Source organism: Podarcis gaigeae (assembly GCF_964106915.1).
Source record: "Podarcis gaigeae genome assembly, chromosome: 2".
NCBI classification, from domain to species: domain Eukaryota; kingdom Metazoa; phylum Chordata; class Lepidosauria; order Squamata; family Lacertidae; genus Podarcis; species Podarcis gaigeae.
In genome coordinates, this window is record NC_139679.1 from 32,673,451 (window position 1) to 32,692,102 (window position 18,652).

The 18,652-nt window shown below is 48.8% G+C and overlaps 1 protein-coding gene across 1 annotated transcript; it reads left to right on the forward strand.

Annotated features, from left to right (window-relative positions):
* Positions 1-4,074: 4,074 nt before the first annotated feature.
* Positions 4,075-18,283, forward strand: SLC25A10 (solute carrier family 25 member 10). The gene is made up of 11 exons (XM_083727786.1): positions 4,075-4,431; positions 9,008-9,127; positions 10,124-10,238; positions 10,327-10,375; positions 11,301-11,342; positions 11,702-11,745; positions 13,037-13,107; positions 14,246-14,338; positions 15,474-15,551; positions 15,821-15,877; positions 16,317-18,283. The coding sequence occupies exons 1-11, from the start codon at positions 4,195-4,197 to the stop codon at positions 16,416-16,418; spliced, it is 1,008 nt and encodes a 335-aa protein (XP_083583912.1). The 5' UTR covers positions 4,075-4,194; the 3' UTR covers positions 16,419-18,283.
* The last annotated feature ends 369 nt before the right edge of the window (positions 18,284-18,652 follow it).

Here is an 18,652-nt window from a genome sequence, read left to right on the forward strand (position 1 = left end):
GTGTGCTCTTAAAGCAGTTTGCGGGGAGTGGAGTGGGAAGGGATGCTTTTGAAGAGAAGGTTGAACAATAAACAGTGTCCCTGGCCAGCTCAGAGAAGAGCATGATGCTAACATTCGACTTTCAATCAGCTTTGATTTCTGGGTTTTTTGTTTTTTAAATGCAACAAATAATACAAAATGAAGGAAATGTTTAGAAACATTTATTTGACCCTGCCCATGTATTTCCATGCTTTTGCACACTGGGGGCTAGAAACACACAAAATTAAATTTCCACAGTTTTCTACATTGCCTTCAGCTTCAGACATCTCTGAGATGCTGCATAGTGCAATTGTAGTCAGGCACATATTTAGGTGCTCCTTTCTACTAAAGGTGCTGTAGTGCCACTGTGGCAGTGGCTGCTATGGCAAGACTACTGTTTACAATCCTAAATTCAAGAAGAGTTACAGAAACAAGATCCAGTAGCCTGTGGGTGTTTCACTTGCATCTCTGCCAACTGACACTAGCCGTGCATGGTGGGCACATCAACCTGCAGCAATGGTACAAATGTCACAGAACACCCCACTCCTGCCCCTCCCACATACAGGTCCTAGCTTCAATCTCTGGGATATCAGAAATACTGGAGAGCCACGGCCAGTCCAAACAAGACAGTACTGAACTGGATGGACTAATGTTCTGACTTCATGTAAGGTGGTTTCATATGTTCTCTCTACATGCAACAGACAAAACTATGAGGTAGCCAGCACTTCCACTGGAATAGGTCAAGGCCCATCAACAACAAGTACTCCAACATACAAGCGCTCCCAAGGTTTTTCATCCAAAGGAACTCAAATCCCCTGCCAGCCCAAACAGCCAGCATTAGAACAACAGCATGAAGGAACATCAGCAGCATTCAGGCTACCATTTAGACAAGGAAAGTGGGAGTGCCATTCTGGTTGCCAGAGCCATCTGAATCCACGGCCCAGTACATAGCAGAAGGTCCATATATGGAATGTTAGGCCACAGGCTCCCCAAGAGAAGAGGTTGGCTAGGGTAGAGCAGCTGATAACATTCAGATCACAATACAGAATATGTTTGTGTTGGTTTCAAGGTGCAGTGGGAGAAGAGAAGTTTATTGCGAGAGGTGAGGGTAAGTGGATGGGGACAGAGAGTGTGGGCAAATAAACACTGCCAGGAAGCTTTCAAGAGGCAGGTCAACAAACTATAGTAGCTCAGGGAAAGTGTAAAGCAATGAGAAAAATGTTGACCCTCATCTCGGGCAAAGCCAGTAAATTTGATCCTCATCTCAGGCAAAGCCAGTGACCACAGGACTGGAAGAAAAGTGGCAGGATCTGATCCAAAGAGCTCTATAACTGGACCCTTGTCTCCCAGAGGCCTGGCCCACTATGCCTTTTTCCTACTCAACATGAACCCAGAAATCTAGGTCAGGGGTGCTCAAAGTTGGACCACAACAACCATCATCCTTGGCCATGAGAGCACTACATTAGCCACTCCTGTTCTAGGTAAAGCCATTGCTCACTGCACCAGCATAGGATTAGCACATGAACCGGCCTGGATCCCAGCTATCACACTCCTAGCTGAGAAGATGAGAAACCAGCAGACTCATAGGACAATACAGTGTGGTGCTCTGTCAGATCACATACGTAATTCAAGGGCTAATGGTCTCACTCTGACAACTGTGGGCCCCCACAAAGCCTACAAGTCTGCTTGGTTTCACTAGACTGTTGTATCTTCAGTCTCTGTCAGTGCAAGGGAAATTAGGAACCATCTTATCGCTGGCCAGAAAGCACGTAGCTCAGGGATAGGAGGATCATACTGTTTGCGCTTTGATGTGTTAAGAAAGTGAACACTGATAGAGAGCAGATTTTGAGCTAGAGCTGGCGCTGGTACAACAGTGCTTTGATAATTCAGGTGTTGGCTCAAGGTAAGTAATATTTTGTCAGAGCACACTTTGGTGCTAGTTAAGAATTATATGTTATAAAAATTATTAATCAATTCCCACCCTTCACCCTAAGGTCCACCATTTCCTGTTTTGGACAAGTGTGACTCACCAAGAATGGGAGTTCAGCCTAACAGTGGAGTTTGATCTCTTTGCTATCCTGGAGTTAGAGACAAGATGTCTATAACAAACACATGCCTGCTTGGGAATGTGGTGGGTTGTTTTGTTTTTTGTTTTTCCTGAAGGGAGCAAATCTCTAGGATCCTATTGAATTTTGAGGACCAGTTTATGCGCACGTGCAAGCCACTTGATAGCTTGCAGCCAAGAGTGGAAACAGATTATGCTTTTGGGCTGAATGATGCTGGCCTGTGCCTTCAACAGTTCTTATCTAGTGCCATCATATTAGTGAATATTTCTGCTCCATATGATGAGGATACCCAGTGTGATGGTTGCCCTTCACTGTGTATAGAATTTGCCAAGGGGATGCCATCTTCTCTGGCATTCAGCTCCCTGCAATCCTAAACGTCAATAAACACAGTAGGACTTGCATCTGAGTAAATATCCATAGACCTGGCCTATGAATACAAGGACTGTTGCCAATGAAAGATAGTGTGATTGAGGCAATATGACACGGCTTTGAGATGTGGGCTTAATATTGTAAACAGGTTTTTCAGATATTGCAAACAGTCACTGCCAACAGTTTTTTCTTAACAAACATTCCCTGGAAACAGATAGGTAGCCGTGTTGGTCTGCCATAGTCAAAACAAAAAAAATTCCTTCCAGTAGCACCTTAAAGACCAACTAAGTCAGTTCTTGGTATGAGCTTTCGTGTGCATGCACACTTCTTCAAGAACTTACCTGGAAAGGGTAAGTTCTTAAATGAGGAGGAAGGAGGGGGCAAGAGACATAAGGGCTGGTATTTTGATGCCAATCATGTCTGTTACAAGGCTGCAAAAATATCCACCTGCGCTAGGAACACACATTTTCACAATAAACATTTCTCTCAGCACTCCGAAAGTCATATGTAGAACAAGAAACTACAATGGCGTTATGTACAATAAGTGTTTGGCTGATGTAACGCAAGAACAAATCCAGGTTTGCCGCCAAATATACACTTGACAGGGAGTTGTTGTTGCCCGCTAGTGCACTCTTCTCCTTTTGCAATTGTGTTTGACCTATCTATTTGTTGTTGTTTAGTCATGTCCAACACTTCATGACCCCCTGGACCAGAGCACGCCAGGCACTCCTGTCTTCCACTGCCTCCTGCAGTTTGGTCAGACTCATGTTCGTAGCTTCGAGAACACTGTCCAACCATCTTGTCCTCTGTCGTCCCCTTCTCCTTGTGCCCTCCATCTTTCCCAACATCAGGGTCTTTTCCAGGGAGTCTTCTCTTCTCATGAGGCGGCCAAAGTATTGGAGTCTCAGCTTCAGGACCTGTCCTTCCAGTGAGCACCCAGGGCTGATTTCCTTCAGAATGGATCGGTTTGATCTTCTTGCAGTCCATGGGACTCTCAAGAGTCTCCTCCAGCACCATAATTCAAAAGCATCAATTCTTCAGTGATCAGCCTTCTTTATGCTCCAGCTCTCACTTCCATACATCACTACTGGGAAAACCATAGCTTTAACTATACCGACCTTTGTCGGCAAGGCGATCTCTGCTTTTTAAGATGCTGTCTAGGTTTGTCATTGCTTTTCTCCCAAGAAGCAGGCATCTTTTAATTTTGTGACTGCTGTCACCATCTGCAGTGACCATGGAACCCAAGAAAGTAAAATCTCTCACTGCCTCCATTTCTTCCCCTTCTATTTGCCAGGAGGCGATGGGACCAGTGTTTTTTTTTTTATGTTGAGCTTCAGACCATATTTCGCGCTCTCCTCTTTCACCCTCATTAAAAGGTTCTTTAATTCCTCCTCCCTATCTGTACTGTACCACAAAACCCAAAAAAGGAGTGGGGGGGGGGCGAGGAACTGTGTGTGAATTTTCAACGAAGGAGTCAGCAGCAGCTTGGCTGCTCGATTTAAACAGAGCTGGGATTTCCTTCCAGATTAGCCATGATCTTGGCGGGCAGCGGAGATCAGCGGCGCCCGACGCTGCAGAATCCGTCGTCGAAAGGTGATTGTCCAGAAGCCGGAATGCGCGGGGGCGGACAAAGACGGGGGCTCCCCTGAGCGGAGAAAGGCTGCGTACCCTCTCCCGGTTACTCTCCCTCCCCGGTACACCCAGCCGGGCCTCCGCGTTGCTCTTTTAAGGCGTCCCTCCCATGGCGGGCGTTGCCCCTTTAAGGCCTCGTCGGTTCAGTGCAGGGAGCGGCGGCGGTGAGCAGGAGGAGGCGGCGGCCGGGCTTCCCGGGTCCGTGCAGCGGGGAGGTGAGGAGCAGCAGCAGCAGCCACGCAGAGCCGGCGGCGCGATGGTGGAGAAACGCGTGTCCCGCTGGTACTTCGGAGGCCTGGCCTCGTGCGGGGCAGCCTGCTGCACCCACCCGCTAGACCTGCTCAAGGTGCGTCTTTGCGTTAGAGAAACCCGCCAGGAAAGAAGACGGGGCACTCCTTTCCCCGGCGACGGATGGGGGGACCTGGCCCCTAAAATCCCTCTCCGGCCCTCTGCCTCCCTTCTTCCCCCTGGGCTCCCCTGCGCTGATCTCTGCTGGCCCCATCCCTGCTATTTGTCTCTCGCCGCCCCCTCCGCTTCAATATTGCCGCGTGTTTCCTTTGCAGCTTGGGAATTCCTTGCGCCGCTTCCTTTCCCCGCTTGGCTGCAGGCAAAGGTGGCTGAACAGCAAAGTGCTCTAAGGAGAGGTTCTTCACCTCTAACCTACCATTTACGTCTAAGGCAGCGCGAGCGACGGCAAGGCGAGGAGACACTTCCTTAGCCCACCCCCACTCTGGGTTGGAGACTATAGGGGGTTGACAGTGGCGCGGCATTTCCCTTTTCTCCTCTCCCCCCCCCTTTACAATGATTTCTATCTGCCATTTTGGCTCCGTTGATAACTAGGAAGTTGGAACTGCCTGGGCACCACCACCACCACCGTGGTGCACAGATGTACCCCGTTTCCCAGGCAAGAGACGTGGCCTGCGGTTGGTATTCTGGCCCTGGCTGGCACCCCTTGGTGTCTCGTTTCCTGGGCACAGCAGACTGGCATCTGCTGCCGCTGTATGCCCTGTAGTGGCTCCCTCTGGCCAGACGGCCGTTGGCTGCCTTCCAGGAAGCAGTGCCCAAGGAGCTAACTGAAGGCAACAGTCTTGAGTCTGTTCAGATTGATTGATTGATTAAATTTGTATTCAGCTGAAGATCACAGGGCAAGTTCGAAACATAAAAATACAAAAACGAGAACAGACACCTCCCCCTCATTTCCAGTTCATTCTATGTAAGGTAAAGGTAAAGGACCCCTGAACAGTTAACTCCATTATGTGTAGTATAATTTGACCAGCTAGCATTCTCCACTACGAATTAGAGAGCACAGATCAAGGCATAATTATCATCACAGTAGTTGGGCCCCTGCTCTGTTAAATATTACTGTACTGTACTTGTAAAACAGGTATAGCCTGTCTGGTTTCTAGCTTCTACTATGTGTCAAGTGATACAGAATTTGCACAGCGTTTTCTTGGTTTGAGAGACTGAGGCCTAATTGTGTTGGTTTGGAAGTGAGGACTTCCAAGATAACAGCTTGAATTCAGTGGCAGTATCTCCTGGTATGAATGGAGGCCTGCAAAAAGCAGAGGCCCCATTCAGCCACGATTCTGAACTTCTGGCATTGTGCAGACCCCTCACAAGTGGCCAAATACCGTAGTTTCTGCCTTGAAAGGCAAGCACACAGAGGGAAAGCGGCATGTCCAAGGTCAGTGGGGCCATTAAGAGTTTTTCTTAATGATCTCTGGCATGCAGCCCTGATCAGCAGATGCAGTGTTTTCCTGTACTCTGTTGAATGGATACACTTAAATTATTTTCTTTTGCCTTGTAATCTTTATTGCTGTTATTTCTCAGATACATTAGTCGTCATAGTGGGTGTTCTTAAGTTTTTTTGTTTTCTGTTTTAAAAACAGAATCCAAGGTTCCTCAAATGTACGCGAAACACATTCGTCCTTGACATGGGGCAAGCCAATCAGAAAGGAAGGAAGAGGGAGGCCAAAACATGAGGAAGAATTCAAATGTCGCACTAAAACAAACATTCTGGCAAGGCAAGCATTTTTGTTTGCTCAAGGGAACAGTCCTCCCTTTCCTCCCCCATGTGCTGTTCTAAGGGTTCTCCTGATTTTCCCCACAAGCCAATTTGGGGAACGTGAGGTGAGGAGAGGGGAGAAAGCCCCATTGCACTAGTAGCAGTCCTCATGTGGGCTTTTTCGAGCTGTGCCAGTTAGTCAAATTTGTCCTATAATCCAGGAAGAGACCAGTGTCAACAGACCTCTCCTGGCTGCTGTCTAGAGCTCCACACAGAAGCCTGCTTGGGATTTTAATGATAACTTTTCTAAGCCCTTTTATTACCCAACTGTCCTGCATTTATTTTTTGTGTACCTAGACAAGAGATCTGCCAACTGCCTTTCTCTGTCTAGGGCCTATTTCTCAGGGGTATCTGTCAGGGGCCACACATTGGTGATAAGTGAGGCTACATCCTGTTTCCACCTTTCTTTCTGCCTGGCCCGGCCCCTGCCCCTTTCCCCATCCCTTTGTCACCTGCATGAACTTAGGCCAAAAGATGCATGCAGTCCTCGGGGCATAAGGTTGCCCACTCCAGCAAAAGTGGTCTCTGAGGTGTTACTCATCATGGCACCAAGGTGTCCCCAGCTTTGGTCCTTGCTCTTCAAAGTCAAATGTCAAAGGCTGCATACACAACATACATCTGAAACACACTTACACACCTTAGAGAATCCTGGGAACCCTAGTTTACTCCCTCACAGACTTACAGTTCTCAGCACCCTTATCAAACTGCAATTCCCAGGATTCTGTGGGGGTGGGAATGTATGGTGTGTACATGGCCCAAGTCTGCCCCACAGGCTACTTTAGATCTGACAGAAAGGGGATGGACTGGTCAAACTCAATAAATTTGAAAGATAGCTTTCTTAGGAGGGGAGTTTGTGGGGCTGTGAAGTTTTTCTGCCCAGCCACTGACAAGTTACCAGGCAAGGCCTGTTCTGAGATTCTCACCCACTCCACCCGCCTCTCCCTGAGCATTCTGCATACTTAGCCCTGGTCCCTAATGGGGTGGGAACATTCTTTTCCCTTGTTATGGTCTGGCAGGGGCACACTAATGCCAGCATGAAGCTGCTAACCCTGGAGATTCCTGCAGATTTGAGCCTCCATCGTTTGCTTTCCCTGTGTCACTGCTGGGCCTGCCAGCTGCTTGATGAGCACATTCCAGCTTCATCCTTCACAATGGGATCTTTGAGCTGTCACTGGCTGCCTGGGAACACTGCCCATCTCAGCTGCTGTCCTCCGCTTCACTGCCCTCTCCTGGCTACTGGTACTTCTGCAGCCTCAGCTGATGTGTGTTTCCACCGGGGGCTGCTTCAGTCCACTTGCTTCTTAAAAGGGTGGGTCTTACCAAAAATGGCGAAGCTGTGGGTCTTGTTGTTGTTGAACTCTAACCCCTGCTCCTAGAAGGCTCTTGGATTGATTGATTGATTGATTGATTGATTGCTTTTATTTATTTAAATTAAATGTATTTAAATTTATATATATAATATATTTTATTTTATTTATTGCTTTTCTCCCAAAAACTCAAGTACATGGTTTCCCTGCTCATTTAATGCCCAGGACAACCCTGTGAGGGTAGTGCCTGGCTCTGCGGCCAAGTGAGGATTTGAACCCTGGTCTCCCAGCTGCTAATCCAACACTCTAACCAACATAGAATCACTATAGAGTTGGAAGGGACCACAAGAGTCACCTCGTCCAATCCCTTGCAATGCAGGGATATTTCGCCCAATGTGAGGCTAGAACCCACAACCCGGAGATTTAAGAGTCTCTTGCTCTACCAACTAAGCTATCCCCAGCTGCCTATAAAACATTGGTACATTTGCATTCAAGAACCTCCAGTCAGATAATTGCTTGGACTCCTTGTTCCTTACAGTAATATCATGCAGGATGGGAGAAGGCCAGTGTTGAGAAGTGCAAGTGTTTTGTACTATTTCATTTCTGGGTCCAATTCAGAACTTGTGTAGGCTACATCCTCTTGTTGCTTGAATTGACCTCTCCCCTTCGTCGGGATAAGGGCTGGTTGGCCAATGGCCCTGCCAAAGTTTTATTTTTTATTTTTATCAACGTGGCAGCCTTTCACCTAAATTCTCACCAAGTTGGCTGTACAGTACTATAAACACGAGCTGCTCCACTGCGAGGTCAGGGTGCTTGCAGGTGGGATAGTAATCTGGGAAACCAATGTTGACCTGCATTTCTAAACTACAGAAGCAGATGGGTCCGCATTCGTCTGTGGATGCAGGCACCAGACTGTTCAGGGGAGCCCCTTGCCATGGCTGGAACAAGTGCCTCGCAGCTGTGATTGCAAAAACATCCAAAATAAAATAGCACCCATTAGGTTATGGGGTGAAGAATGCAGGAATCTTCTTACAGCTCACTGGGGGGGGGGTAATATCTGGGAGGAATTGGGGGAGATAGCTGGGAGGTAAGGCTTGTATTTCTGGAAGGAGTAGGTTTTGTTGGGCAAGCCACATGTACCGATGGAGGGGAAAGGGTTTTGTAAAAGCAAGGAAACCAGAAGTTAGGAATCCTTTCCCACATTTTATGGGGGAGAGTGGAGCAGGATAGCAAAATATAAATTCTTATGCAAAGGGATTGTCTCTAGGGGAAAAAAAATCAGTCATAGCTTTAAAAATAGAAAGAATCTCTTCTTAAGCTCTGGTGGGCAGTATTCTTGGAGTAGAAGATTCAAAGTGGATGTTTACAATGAATTCCTGAGATCTTGTTGACGTGGAGTTGCAGTTTCATTTGTTTGCTCTATCAGAGGTGCATGGGCCATGGCTGCTTAATCTTTTCCTTGCCCTGGCCCCCCTGGAATATCCCTCGGAGAACGAAGAGCCTGGCAAATCCAGCCTGACCTGTTTGCTACCTGCTTTCCTTGCCTCTAGGTCCACCTGCAAACCCAGCAGGAAGTGAAGATGCGCATGACGGGCATGGCCTTGCGTGTGATTCGCAACGATGGCTTCCTGGCCCTCTACAGTGGGCTTAGTGCCTCCCTCTGCCGGCAGGTGAGTTGTTGGGCCGCTGCAACGATTGCTTTACCCCTGTCTGTTCAGTCCTGCTCCTTTCGTCTGGCTTCCCATGCCAGCTTTTTGGTTCCGTCACACTACCCGTGAGAGTTCTGCAGCTTCTTCCAGCACCCTTCAAAGCGTATTCCACAGATTTAACACTGAGACTCTGTTTGGCTTCACGGACAGAGCTTTGTAAATTAGGTCGAGTTGCAGTCTCTGAAACTGAGAGGCCATTTGGTCACAGTTAACGGCAAAAATCCCACAGAATATTGTCAATAGAATATAAGGATCCAATAGCCCTTGCCATCTGAGAAGGTCAAGCAGGTTTTTAGACTAGGAATTTCTGAAATTAGGCATGTGCTTCTAAGCTATGTCCTCCCCAAGACTTTGATGAGTCAGGCATCTTGTTCAGATGAGGAGAAGCTGAGAAAAGCGACAGCTTCTTGAATTGTATCCCTCTTCCTTCTTAATATCTTGTTTATTAGCAGCACACTGACACTCACAATGGCTCCCTCCACTCCCGGCACACTGTTGCTTCTCCCACCACTCTGCAAGGGAATTCTCAATCCTTGCAATAACGCTTGCAATAATGCTCTGTAATAACGTCACATTGATTTCTGCAGCCACCATAAGCCCTGCTTGAATATCATTCTGCTTGCAGAATCTATGATTCCTGAATAGTTGGGTGTTAGGGTTGGCCTCTGCTATGGCAAGCAGGGTTCGGGGAAGAAGAGGGCTTCACTTGGGGCCGCACCTCTTGCATATATACCGGGTGGTGCCTGTTGATTGGCGAAAAGGACACTGCTGCCATGGCTTTTAAGGGCACAAACGCCATAATGCAAAGGCTGTGGCCATGCCAGCGCAGGGGCTGCGGCATTGCCAAGCTGATGCCATGGCTGAACGGTGATTCTGATGAGCGATTGCCCTGTGCTGGGCAGGACCAGGGCCTGAGAGCGTGCTGCCAACCTGCTCTGACTCTTTCTGCTTCTCCAGATGACGTACTCCCTCACCCGCTTTGCCATCTATGAGACTGTGCGGGACCACTTGAGCCAGGGTGCCCAGGGGCCAATGCCCTTCTACCAGAAGGTGCTGCTAGGTGCAGTAGGAGGTGAGCTGGGGCTTGGCAAGCGCAGGATGACGGGCCACGCCAGTGCAGGCTGCACAGTCCCCTTTCACCTGCTGTTCTCTGGTTGCAGGTTTCACCGGTGGGTTCGTGGGGACCCCAGCGGACATGGTGAATGTCAGGTCAGTGGTCTCCTTCCCCTTTCCCTATGGCTGTGCTTCAATCTTGCCCAGTTCAGCTCCCTGTGACCTGTTCACTTGACTCTTCACACCCCTACTGAACTCGGGGACATTCCATGGGGCTGGATAAGCCCACACAAGGACTTCCGCCAGTTCAGTGGTGTTTTCCCTCTTCGTGCCCCCTTAAATTGGCTGGGGGGGGCAGGGGGGTTTGGAGAGTCCCTGCAGCAGCATGCGGGGGGAGGGGGGGCTGATCATTTCACCATCAGAAATGCTTCTGCTGACAGAGAAATCTGCTTAGTGCTAGCTGGATAGCTCAGTGAGTTAGAGCATGGTGCTGAAAATGCCAAGGCTGCAGGTTTGATCCCAGCTGCATATTCCTGTGTTGCAGGGGGCTGGATTAGATTATCCATGGGGCTCCTTCCAACTCAATAATGATGATGATGTACTATTTATACCCCTCCCATCTGGCTGGGTTCACCAAGCAACTTTGGGTGGCTCCCAACAGAATATTAAAAACACCAAACATTAAAAACTTCCCTTCAGATGTCTTCTAAAAGTCAGATAGTTGGTCATTTCCTTGACATCTGATGGGAGGGCATTCCACAGGGCGGGCGCCACTACCGAGAAGGCCCTCTACCTGGTTCCCTGTAACCTCACTTCTCACAGGGAGGGAACCGCCAAAAGGCCCTCGGCGCTGGATCTCAGTGTCTGGGCTGAACGATGGGGTGGAGATGCTCCTTCAGGTATATGATCACAAAATTCTGAACAGCTACACAGAATTTAGCCCATTGTCTCTGTGGTTCGCCTTGCTCTGGGGCAAACTCAGCATCCTATGGTGGCGGGGGTGTGTGTGATTTGGGAAAGGCTTTTGTCTCCCTGCCCTCATGAAAGTGTCCTTAACGCTGTGATGCTTTTCCCTCCACAGGATGCAGAATGACATGAAGCAGCCGGTGCATCTGCGGCGCAAGTGAGTGTCCAGATTGCAGAGGGGGATTGCACAGGAGATGCACAAGTGCGGGAGAGGCAAATAATAGTATTAAGGAGGCGGACCCAGTGAAAGCCTTTATCCCTCCGAAAAGAGTTGTATTGAAGCTGCATGGCCACAGAGGGGCAGCATGGATCCTCAAATTCCAATTGTTTGAAGCTCAAAGACACCTTTCTGAATCAGGACAGCACCCCCTGGCGACCAAAGCCCAGGGTTCTATAAGTCCCTACTAGATCTGGAAGAGTCTATAGTTGCAGCCTTCTGTCTGGTGTGGCCAGCAGAAGTAGCAGCTGCAGCAAGATGGGTTTAGGTGTCTAATATGGTCTCTCTTTGCTTTCTAGCTACTCACATGCTCTGGATGGGTTGTATCGGGTGCTTCGTGAAGGTAAGGATTTGGCCAGCGCGCAGTGTGGCTAGTTTGAGCTTCTGAGAGGCCACAGGGAGCTCACCCTGAATGAAAGAAATTGGCCTTGGGAAGAATCTGCTGCAGCCTCTGCCACCTTTTCTATACGGAAGGGGTAGCTGTTAGGTTACAGGCCAGTCCCGGTGCCAGGAAGCTGGCAAAACCAGTGCCAGGAGAAGGGGCAACACCACCCAAGGCAAACTACCTGGAAGTAAAGCTGGTGGCATGATGAGAGCTTGCGAAAGTTGCAGGTACAGCCTTTGTTTAGCGGCTCTTTGGGATCAGTGATGGGAGCCACTTGCAAGCTCCTCTTGAGTCTGGCAGCCGCTGAACGTTTGGAAGGGAGAGGGGTGAGTAAGCTGATGGGAAGTGCAGAGGAATATGGTGACCTGGAGTTCACACGGGTAGAATTCAGAGTTGACCACATACTTGGCTTCTAGAGCGTCACAGAGAACAAGCATATGGGGCCCAGGGAAAAGGAAGAGAGGAGACTAAAAGGGTTGTTCCTTTGTGTGTGTTAGAGGGGGGCAATGGGGGGAGAGGGAGATTGGCAAGTGGAGAAAATAAGACCCACCCCTCCTGCCTTTAAAGTCCAGTGGAAGGATGAGGAATGGTAGCTTCCTGCTCCATGTTGCTCTGGAAATTGAGGAGAAAAGGCAAGGAGCAGAGTCTACAAGTCATGCAGCCTTCATTGGTTCAGCTCCACTGTGGCTTGCCCCCAGGCAAGTGCTCATAGATTGGCAGCTGGACTGGGTTTCAAAAAGTGAAACTGTGCAAGAGCAGAGAGACCCAGTCTGAGCAACTGCCCCTGTCCTCTGTCCCTGATTAGTTTGAGCAGTGTTCTCTCTTCCACAGGCATCTAATTGGAGATCTTATCTGCTCTGATGCTTTGATTTCTAACCACAGATTTATATTTTAATCTTCCAACCACAGATACTTTATTGTGATGGGGCATCAGTATCTCTGCCCTATCAGAGCTTCTGATCGTCTGGCTTTGGCTAAATGAGGAGCTATTCCATAACCTTTTAAAACCAACCTGTGCTAGAATACAGTGAAGTCTTTTATGGATTGGCTCTGCTTTCTAAGCACCTAGTAGATTATAACATCATTCCTGTATCTTTGGGAGCAATAGAGAATATCTATTCCTGTGCAGTGTCTTAGGGGCTGGGAGGCTGTGGTTTCTGAAGAGTTGACGAGCAGAAAAGCACTGCTGTTTGTAGACTGTGCAACCTAGTGTATACCCCCATGCCTTGAATCCCTTTTGTCTTTGCAGAGGGTGTGAAGAAATTGTTTTCGGGAGCTTCAATGGCAGCAAGTCGAGGGGCCCTGGTTACTGTTGGACAGGTAGTGATACAAAAAAGATCCATAGTTGCTTATGTCTGTGCACCTAAATCCAGCCTACATGTGTGCATATTGATTTCACCCCAGGCATGAAATCAATTGACATGTTCTCTAGCCACCTGGGGAGGGAAAATAGGATTTAGTAGAAATCCTGTCCTGTTACAGTCAGATGTAATGGAAGAGACACCCGCTCTGCAGTTGATGCGAGGTAAGATTTCTAGTCCAGGCATAACCTCCCCACAAGAGCCAGTCTTCCCACTGGGAGGCTATAGGCAGCTGCGTTCAGACAGCAGGATGCAGAAGGCAGCATGTATTTGCAAAACCTGCAGACAGCACTAATAGCTTTTGACTCAAAATGTTAAAATGTTTGAAGGCTTCTCTTAGTCTCTGGGCCCAAGTTTAACAGGTTAGTTTGTAGGTTCCTTCGTACTGTCTCTCCTGTCTCTGGGGCTGCAAGGGGGTGGGGGTGAGAGGAGAGGTCAGGCTCTGTAGCAATTGTTTTCTCAAGGTGAGAGATTTGTGCAAAAGGGTGTAAAGGCACAAGTGACCCAGTGTAGGCTGGAGAATGAGATCCTATATTTCCCAGTCCACCTGTGTCCTCAGCATATTGGCTTAGAGCTTTTAAAGATGGGTTAGGACAGGGGTAGGGAACCTGCAGCCCTCCAGATGCTATTGGACTCTCATCACTCCCAGCCAGCAAAGATAATAACAAGGGTTGGTAGTCTAGAGCAGTGTTTCCCAACCTTGTGCCTCCAGATGTTTTTGGCCTACAACTCCCATCATCCCTGACCACTGGTCTTGCTAGCTAGGGATGATGGGAGTTGTAGGCCAAAAACATCTGGAGGCACAAGGTTGGGAAACACTGGTCTAGAGAGCCCCAAGTTTCCCCGGATTAGGCCTACAACTTCCTTGTCTCCCTGGCAGTACTGATGAGACAGGAGATTTGTCCGAGAGGGCTGAGGATTAGTCACACTTTTGCCACTTGTCCTCCTGATACACTGCAGGGGCTGGTGTCGCTGTCTTGCCTGATCCCTTGTGGTTCAACAGAGAATGGACACTCCGTTTCAGGGCCAGTCTCTCTGCTTGCTCATGAGTGCTGGGAGATTTGGGGCCAGTCTCATATCTTTCTGCTTCTCTGCAGCTCTCCTGCTACGACCAGGCTAAGCAGTTGGTTCTTGGGACCGGTTTCCTCTCCGACAATATTCTCACCCATTTCTTGGCCAGCTTTATTGCTGTAAGTGGATACCTGGCTGTGGGTGCAAAGTCAAGGATTTTATTTTGTTTGTGTGTTTGTATTCATTGGGGTTAAAGCCATGATGCTTGTTCCACCTTCTTGGGAGATGGAGGTCCAAAGTCAAAGTCCATGGAGCTACCAAGAATGGATTGTTATGAAGGTCCTAGTCCTTCCCTGCAAAGATAGCATTTCAAACCCAGAAAGCTCATCATTTAAAGTTGGATTGTCTGGCAATTGAGCCATAAGAGTTATCTCTTATGTTAACCAGACCTGCACAAGTGGTAATGTTCCAATATAAACACAATGTTTGACCTGCCTGAGATTGTAAAAATATGGGGGAGGGTGGTAGGTGGTGAAGTATCTACCATACTTGACTGGGGCTTGTTTTGGGCTTGGTGAGGACCATAAACTGTTTAAGCCTGTACTAGGCTCATGACTGCTTTGTAGCTCCTTTGTAAAGCTGTTACATTACTGAGCATCTGCTTGGACCTGGGTGCTGTTTGGAATGAATAAGACCATGAGCCTCTGGATTGAGGACTAATGGAGAGAGCAAGGTTTGACAAAGGGGAAAAGGTAAAAGGGAAGGTAGGGCTAATAGCAGGCACTGCAGTGTAGAAGAGGCTGTTGTGATTCTGAAACAGTTTTGCCCAAGAAGTTGGTTTTATAGAAGGCTTTGAAAGGTTGGTGAGAAAGAGAATTAGCTGGATAGAGGGATGGCGTTCTTTAAGGTCTGGGGCACTATGAAGGAGGTGCTTCAGGGAACTATATATTCCAGTGCAGATCATGCAAGATGATTTTGTGGCCTCTACCCATTTATTCTGCTCCATGGCTTAAAAACACAGCACACGCCACACACTAATTTTAGGTACCAGTAACTGTTTGGTAAACCAGTGGTCTGCAACTAGAGAGAAATGCCTTGCCACTCCCCTGCTTCATCACTGGATTTCTACTCTTAACACAGCGGTGGGGTGAGATATCGCCCTTTCCTCCAACTACCACGTAGCAGTATGTCAGTTGATAACTAGCTTATCAAGTGGGCATGCTTGTAGTGACATTCACGCCATGCCCTGTAACCCAGGATTTCAAAAAGGCTCTGCTGCCATCACACACACCCACACACCCCTTTTCATTGCAGGGAGGATGTGCCACATTCCTGTGTCAGCCCTTGGATGTGCTGAAGACACGCCTTATGAACTCCCAGGGGGAGTATCGGGTGAGTGATCTGATCCCTGTCAATGGCTGTCCTGATTTCCAGTCTCTTGATTCATTGGTTGCTTGAACTAAGCATCATCCTATAGATATCACTGGCCTTCTGGCCAGCTTTCTGTTTTTTCTTTTGCTGCTGCTTGGTGCCATGCCCCTGAGCATCATACTGGCTGCTGCAGCGCTTCATCAGTTTGTGACTGGCAGAGATTGAGCCTTGTAAGGAGAGGAATGGGATCTGCCTGGGCATGGGCTGACTTCTTTCTCATTCTCTCTCAGGGTGTCGTGCACTGTGCAATGGAAACAGCCAAGCTTGGGCCACTGGCATTTTATAAGGTAATGCAGATGCAGCAGAAGCATCGATGGGTGATTGCACCAAGTAGACCAGGCACACAATGCAGACAGCACAACTCCTAGCCCTTCCTAGTCCTGCATTCCTGCCCTTTTGGTCCCCAGCCACTGTGCTTCTCCAGCTTGCCTCCCTATTCCCAAGATGGCTCCACTGCCTCCATTGCATCCCTCCCCCTGCTCAAGTGCTACAGCTGCATGCTAGGCTACCTGGCCTTTAGGTGATGCCAGGTGAGTGAAAAAGCCTCATATGACTCCAGATACTGGAGTAGACGCATGGGATCAAAATCTGGGCTTCTCTCCACTGGGACCCTTTGCCAGCTGCCTCGTTTTCAAGCCCCACCTTCCCTCCTTCATCTAGCTGTGCTGCTTGCGGCCACGATTCCAGGATTGACAGAAGCTGACCATAACCAATTTCCTCTTCCAGGGCCTTGTTCCTGCTGGCGTCCGCTTGGTCCCTCATACGGTGCTCACCTTTGTTTTCCTGGAGCAGCTGCGCAAATATTTTGGGATCAAAGTGTTGGCCTGAGGGAGAAGAGGGCCTGCCTTAGTCAGAAGCATAAACCTGGAGGACCGGGGGCGGGGAGGGCTTGGACACTACGACCCCCACAATGCCCGGGTATCACACAATATTCCTTTGCCAAGGTGAGGCATTATTAACAGTGCCCTTTTTAGTGCTGCGGCACCAGCTGAACTCTCGCAGAATGCCCCCTTTCAGTGCCTGACAGTTTCTCACAGCTGCTAGCCAACCCTTTGGCATTGCTTGGTGCCTGATGGTATGACAGACAGCCAATCAGAACTCTCTCCTTTAGTGCCCAGTAGCAGTGAGCGGCCAACCTCTTCCCACAATGCCTTTCTCCTATGCCCAGCAGTTCACTGGAGCCTCCATTCCTTGCCGTTATCAGCAGCACCACAATACTGTCTGCCGTGCAGTAGTAACCCTGCTGACCCCACAGCATCTCCTCTCAATGCCCAACAGCCCCACGAATGCCCTTGTCTTGCCCGTCGGCATTGCAACATTTCCTACCACTCACTATGGGAGCTCTGCAAGACTGAAGTTGCTCCTGCGCTGTGCCATGGGCAGTAACTTGCCTCTTCTGCAATACCACCATCTTTCTCTGTCCTCTCAGTCTCCTTTGTTGTTTCTTTGGGGAGGGGGGGGGGAGTTGGGTGCCACGGCCTCCCATCTCCCAGTCACCTTGCCATGCTGAGCACTGCTTTCTCCCCTGCTCTTCTGGAGCAGACGTGCATCTCCATGCAGGGAGGTAGAAACTTAATAATAATAATAAGGTTCTCTGTCCATTTTTAAATGTTTACAAGTGAACTGGAGAGGGGTTCTATTAGTTAATGGTGGGGCTGTCGATAGCAATACACCTGGCAGGCACCTTTTCCTTCTTACCCTTCAGCGTCCCATATTTTTAAATGTTTCTACGAACACAAGGTTTCCCTCACTGCGTCCGGCCTCCTCCCTTTATCCTACCTCAGTCTCTTCTTAACCCTCAGGTCTGCTGTATGAGGCACAGATGGCCCCTTGTATTTAACTGTGACTGGTAGTAGTGGTAGCATAGGGCAAGCAACACCGCAGTCTACGGAAGGCCTAGCAAGCCTTGCCTCCTTCATTTTGCTTCTCACTTTAACCTTGTTCAGCCAAAGCCTCCTGAAACCAAAGGGCCTCCTGGGGGAGGGGCACTAATGAGAGCAGAGAATAGATTTCTGAGGTATTCCTCTAACTAGCAAGAGCCAAGTTAGCTCAGCCAGGGGGAGAGAACATTTGAATCCCTTGTGACACCTCCTCCGCTTCTCATGTACCCCAAGTGAGCAGGCCTCTTGGCATATGATGGGGGGGGGGGCTGTCGTAAGTTGGCAAGGCCTTCACGGAGGATCTGGGACAGGGAGAACATGGTCCATATTTAGACCCGTGGCATGGGCAGGGGGAGGCCCTCTGTTTACTAGGTTTACTCTAGAGTAGGTGTCACAAATGGACATTGTGTGCCTCTTAAGCTGCCAAACTTTCCCTACTCCCTGCCCGATTTATCCTCTGGCAGTTCCTCTGAGCCTCTTGGCGGCTTTGGAGGGAGCCTAGATGGCTGTGAAATCTTTCCGCATTGCCTTGCTTTTTCTGTGATGTTGTCAAGGCCCGGTTCTATAGCACTGATTTTTTTTTTTAAAAAAATGCCTCTGGATCCGGCCCACGCCTAATGAAATGATTGTCGTATCGGCCATTTGTCCCTTGTTTCTGCTGGCCTTTGTTTTGCCGGCATGTGGTGCCCCCCCACCAGTAACCCCCCCCGGGTGTGAAGCGTCATTCCAGATGGTAATGACTCTGCGGGGTCAAAGAGCCAGAGCAACTAAATCAGCACTTTTGTAATCATGACAATAAAGTAATTGTGAAAAGCAGGTGTTGCTCGTTCCTGAAGCGCCAGTCCCTTTTCAAAGTGTGTCATGTGACTTCGGATTTACCGTACATCCTCCATGTTCGCTCTGTTGGGAAAATGACTGAGAGGGCTAAACGGTTTTGTACAGTGCTGTTATTTAAAATGTCCCTCAAATGTGGCGTATTGAACCATTTTTAGTTAACAGTTTCCAGAGAGAGAGAGAGAGAGAGAGAGAGAGACGTATTCTCATTTTCAATAGGTGCCAACCTAGCATAGTTGAGTGAGCAGGGGTAGTCCATGTCGCAGCAAGTTGCTTCTGTTGCTAGACTTTAAGGAATTTGATGTCCAAATTGTGTAGATCCACTTTCTCCTATGTAGTATCTTGCTG

What these genes read in the sequence shown, in the direction of transcription:
- SLC25A10 (XM_083727786.1), top strand. Translation starts at nt 4,195, where the DNA reads ATGGCGGGCGTTGCCCCTTTAAGGCCTCGTCGGTTCAGTGCAGGGAGC. An exon ending in ACCCGCTAGACCTGCTCAAG is followed by an intron (nt 4,432 to 9,007) that starts GTGCGTCTTTGC and finishes CCTTGCCTCTAG; the next exon opens with GTCCACCTGCAAACCCAGCA. An exon ending in TCTTGGCCAGCTTTATTGCT is followed by an intron (nt 14,339 to 15,473) that starts GTAAGTGGATAC and finishes TTTTCATTGCAG; the next exon opens with GGAGGATGTGCCACATTCCT.